This window comes from Myzus persicae, unplaced genomic scaffold, assembly GCF_001856785.1.
Source record: "Myzus persicae strain clone G006 unplaced genomic scaffold, MPER_G0061.0, whole genome shotgun sequence".
Classification (NCBI taxonomy): Eukaryota; Metazoa; Arthropoda; class Insecta; order Hemiptera; family Aphididae; genus Myzus; species Myzus persicae.
The window spans coordinates 11,083-16,565 of record NW_019100845.1 but is presented as its reverse complement, the minus strand read 5'-3'; the positions used below and the strand labels follow the sequence as shown (position 1 = coordinate 16,565).

Sequence of the window (5,483 nt, the reverse complement as noted above, 5' to 3'; positions counted from 1 at the left end):
AAAAATAACTACATTATTAAATTAAGCAATTTTGTAAATACATAATATTTGATAACTAAAAATATATATTATTTATTTATGTTAAAAAATAAATAACTTTCTTCCCATTAAACTAAGACACCATTTCAGAGCCATTTAAAATTTCATAATCTTTAAAATTATTCTAAATTATATACTTTATTAGTAGGTAGTTGCACATGGAAGTTCTGATTTTGAACAATTAGGTATTCCTTGGACTAAACCGAGTCCATTCATCCATGGATTCTTTCAAAAATTCAATGCTGTTTAAGAATATTTTACCTTAAGAAACAATATGATTTATATTTTAATCATTATTAAATGAGTTATATAATTGAACAATTATTTTGTAGCATAGATGTATAGATAAAATTACCAGAGAATCCCCCAACAGCATACAATCTATTCCTAACTACTGCGATTCCTACATTTGCACGAGATGTAATCATGTTTGGTCCTGGAATCCATATTTTTTCATTAGGGTCATAAATTTCAGTAGTAGCTAATGATTGAGTTCCGTCAGAACCACCCACAACATATAATTTCCCTGTAAAAACATAATAACGTATTAATCATAGTATTATATTGCTTTTGGCGGTATATGTAAGATTTATAAAATCTAAATGTTAACCTTTGATATGAGCCAGGCCAAAACCCCGTCGAGGTGTAATAATTGGTTCAATAAATGACCATGAATGTACTACAGGATCATAACACTCTACTGTGTTGAAACAATTCCAAGCATCACAACCACCCACAACATATACTTTACCATTCATTGCACATACACCTGCTTGATTTCTTCCTATTGGTTTAAAATTTGTATTATTTAGTTTAATTTTAATTAACCTTAGGTACCTGTTTGCAATGGAGCAATACTAGTCCATTCATTTGTGTTTGGATCATAGACATCATTTTGTGTAATTCCATCTTGACCATTCCATCCACCAATACAATATATTTTACCATTCAGTTCACAAACACCTAAACAATTGTATAGGTACATAATTATTATAATTACACAGGAACTTCGAATATTATGTACATCATTAAATACGTTATTTACCAGGACTTGATCGAGCTAGTGGTAAGGAAGTCACAGGAATCCACTTTTTAATGGTATCATAACATTCAACTGTGGATAATTCTGTTGTTCCATTGCATCCTCCAACTGCATATACTTTGTTATTCAACACTGCTATATTGAGCCTGCCACGTGCTTCACACATAGGTTCAAGAGTTTCCCAAACATTTTGTTCTGGATCATAAGACTCCACGGTTTTTAAAAATTCAGCTCGATCATAACCTCCACATACTAATAGATTGTTGTTAAGATTGGCACAACCAACAGCACATTTCCCAGATGTCATGGGAGTTAAAGCAGAGTAAAGATCAGGCAATGATTGATGTGACTCAGCTCGGCTGTGCAATAGTGGCGGTTCAGTTGACGGATTTGATAAGATCGATACATTTAGTTTCAATTTTATGCTCAAAGAACACAATTGACCTTTTAGTGAGGCCAAAGCAGAAAAAATATGTTCTAAATACAAAATGATTAATAAGTTAGATTTATTTATGATAACATAAATAATGAATAGATACCTCCAACACAAGTAACACCAAGTATAGCACAATCACCATCAGGAAAACTTTCTCCTTGTTCATGCATTTTACTGTTGCATATTAAAACTCTAGATTTAGCTGGTTGTATTTGACCTTTACGTCTAGTCTAAAGTATACAAATATCATAGAAAACATAAAAGTTGTTAAAAAATTATACATTTGATATTTGTGTTTACTTTATGAATAGACAACTTTTTATAATCCTGCACAATTTCAGTATCACTTAACTCTCCAGGTGGAAGTTGTGAACAATCCTGTAATATGTTATCTGATGCCAAGTATAACATAAATGTCTAAACAAACAAATCATTATGTCTTAAAATTAATAAAAATACTTGTTATTAATAGTTTACGTTTTTCATAAGGTCATTAAAGAATGTTTCTGGCTCATTATCATCATAACAACGTTGAATCCAATCCAACACTAACTGAGATACGGAATCACCTGTACTCAAAGACATCTCTTGTTTTGTTTGATTCAAAATTTCAATTCGTATGCATGGTAATGAAAGAAAATGTGAAGTTTCAGCAATCTCTTTCATCTATAGTTTGAAATTAGAAATATATAAGTATTTTTTTTTGTTTTAGTCATATTAAGCTTACATGTGCTGATATAAATGAGTTTAATTGGTTTATAAACGATATGCTTATTGATATACTGGGAAGAGAACGTATATCAATACAATTATTGACATTTAAGTATTTTAGTATAAAATGAGCTAATTCTTTTGCAATACGGTCCATTCTTAAATAACAAACTGCTTGGAATATTGATTTTACTTGACAAACATTTGCTTCAAGACTGAAAAAAAATATGAATCAATATAAATCAACAAAAATCCATACCTAAGTTTATGTATAAACACTTGTGAATTAAGTGATAAAAATGAATAACTAAAGATAGTGGTTTTAAATTTAGGACAGATGAAGATACCCAAGCATAGATTTGTTATAGCATTTGAAATATATTTAAAATTATTATAAAGAAACCATATTATATTAGATGATTATATTTTGATATAGTATTTAAATTATATTAAGTTTTATAAACTTAGGTAAGTATTTTCCATGTTTTTTATCAATGCTTCTACACAGACATCAATAATTTAATTCTGGAGTGATTTTAAGAGTTAGATAAATAAATGGTAGTGACTAATGGGTTACCGAGATGTGTAGGTGTATTCGATGAGTTTCTCAACAGCAGAACTATCAATGAGTGGACCAGTGTTCAGTGTACATGTTGTGATTGCTCCTCGCTGTGAATTCTTCTTTTCATCACCATCATGACTAAGAATCTCCATCAGAAGCCGACTTGAACTGGCCAATACAGCTCGGTGACCATAAAACTCGCAATTGCCCACCTACACACACTCATGGTGGTTGGTCTATGTTTTAAAATGGTCAAAACTCCCCGGTCAACCCACAAAAATAAAAATAAAAAGTTCCCATATCAAGCTCCTAGTAAACCAATTTCATGTTGTAATTTAATCTTAATTTCATAAATTGTGTATTTTAGACTCAATTTTAATAATTTAAAGTAATATGAACTTATCAAAGTCAAATATCAGTTGAACAGTCATAAACAATGATTTAACTTACATTTAATATAACATCACAAAATGTTCTACTTTTGCGCATCATATTAAGTGAATTTAGTAATTCCATTTGATGATCTTCATCTTTCATCACAAACATAGCATCTGTATTATAACTATTGAAATTGAAACTCATACTTTTGGCTGCTGCAACTTTTATGTTGTTAATGTTATGATGACCATCTGAAATTATGCAATATTGTCATTAATTCTAACTGTCGGAACATAGAACTAAAATGGCATAGGATTAATTTAAAATTTTAAGATAGCGCCAAAATTAAAAAATTTAAGCAATTACTTAATAATATAATAAGTTACATGAAAATACAATGAAAATATGTCATTATATTAGTTGTTATAACTTCCTATTCACCAATCAAAGAGAAGGACGATGTGATACAAAACATATGCCATGATAAATTGTATTTAGCTTATTAGTTGATACTGGCAAATAAAGTAAAACATACCGGCCAACAATTGTGAAACAAAGCTTGCATAAAAAATTAAATGATAACTTAACTAAGTTAATCAATTTTGTTATGCCAATTGAAATTATATATAAGTATGAGTACATTTGTGTGCTCCTGTTTGGTTGACAAGGAATCAAATAGACCAATTTATAGTGGAAATAAAAATGAAAATATGGTTCAAAGATGTCTGGAATATGATAAAAAGCATATTAAATATTGGGTCGATTTCTTGTTTAAGTTCAAGTGAAAATTAGATCTGTCATTTGACTGTTGAATGGCTAAAAACAGCATTGTTAAGAAGGATGATTATTGAATCTTTAAAAATCAATCAATGGAAGGAGAAGACATAAAAAACAAACAGAAAAATTACAATTAATGCAAGAAACAGGCAATTTAGAAGACATTTGGAATAGCATAATGAGTGTTATAAAGAATGCGGGAAATGGCATTTTGGGATTTGAAGACTTGCAAGAGAGCAATGACTGACTGAGGTATAGCACGAATAGAGGTTCTTCAGATCAATAATGAAAATTATAAGATAACTCTGGTGATCAAACAGAGAGAGACAAAGCATTAGAAAGCAGGAGAAAGAAATGATAGTGAGAAAAATTATGGATAAAAATTATAGAATATAGTTAGGAAAATAGCACAAAGCTTTTCTCTGAAAAAGATAATGAAATTAAAACTTAGATCTAAAAAAGGTCAACAATTATGAGAAGAAAAGATGGATCATTTGTAAAAGAAAAATCAGAAGCGATTAGATGATTCAAAAACGTTTTTGAAAAAAATCGGTCAATCCAAAATGAGGCAAAAAACAAAGGAAAGAATGTGCTACGGATAAATAATACTCAAAGTAACTTACAATGAAAGAAATTGAACAATCAATAAAATATATGCTTAAGAAGGAAAAGCACCCTAGGAAGAAGGAAGAAGGTAACTGTAAAAAAAAGCAGAAAAGGCTGGAAAAATATAGAAAGATGAGATTATAGTGTAATACCATCAGTATGAAATATGTAACCAAAGTGATCGATATTTAAAAAGGAGATGTTAACACTGTCAGAAATGTAGGAGAATTTCAAGTCTTAGTTCTTAATACGTCATATGAAGTCCTATCAAATATGCTAACTAAATATGGTGCAATCATAATCTAAAGATATAATAGGAGATAACCGGGTAGAGATCACATAGAGTTAGATAACAGTAGACTATAAATACTCAAAATCATGGGAAAAACCTATGAATTATACTAAAATATAAACTTACTTGAGAACTTCAATCAAGCCTAGGACTCCATCAAGATAAGTCATTTTTGGCAGGCGATGATTGAACTCAGAATATCGACAACATTTGTGAAATTAGTAATGGGATGTATACAAAATTCAAAATGTAAAATAAATTTAAACTCTGTATTATCAAAAAAATTGCAGTAGAAACTGGTTTGAGACAAGAGGATACTTTATCCCCTATACTCTCTAACATTTTTTTTGAATCATCAATAAATAACAAAAGGTCTAAACATTTAAGGGTAAAAAAAGATTATGGCTAGGTACATGGATGATATTTTAATAATAATTGGTGAAATAGAAGATCAAGCAAGAAATATACCAAATACACTAATAGTAAATGAAAAAAATATAGGACTAAACATAAATTAATTCAAAACTAAATATCAGAGGCTTAGTCAATTGAAGTGGGAGAAATTCCATTTCTAATTGCATTTAACTTATAATATCTTAGAATAGATGTGAATGAACGTTCAAATTGCCATGAAAAATAA

General features: G+C 29.4%; 1 protein-coding gene across 1 annotated transcript; it reads right to left on the bottom strand.

Annotated features, from left to right (window-relative positions):
• Positions 1 to 220: 220 nt before the first annotated feature.
• Positions 221 to 3,413, bottom strand: LOC111026403 (influenza virus NS1A-binding protein homolog). Its single transcript, XM_022304477.1, has 11 exons — positions 3,241 to 3,413; positions 2,806 to 3,002; positions 2,245 to 2,443; positions 1,995 to 2,183; positions 1,818 to 1,934; positions 1,621 to 1,747; positions 1,085 to 1,558; positions 877 to 1,002; positions 650 to 823; positions 395 to 565; positions 221 to 300 (listed from the first exon to the last, which is right to left on the bottom strand). Exons 1-11 carry the CDS (start codon positions 3,370 to 3,372, stop codon positions 221 to 223), a joined length of 1,986 nt encoding a protein of 661 aa, XP_022160169.1. The 5' UTR covers positions 3,373 to 3,413.
• Positions 3,414 to 5,483: the final 2,070 nt, after the last annotated feature.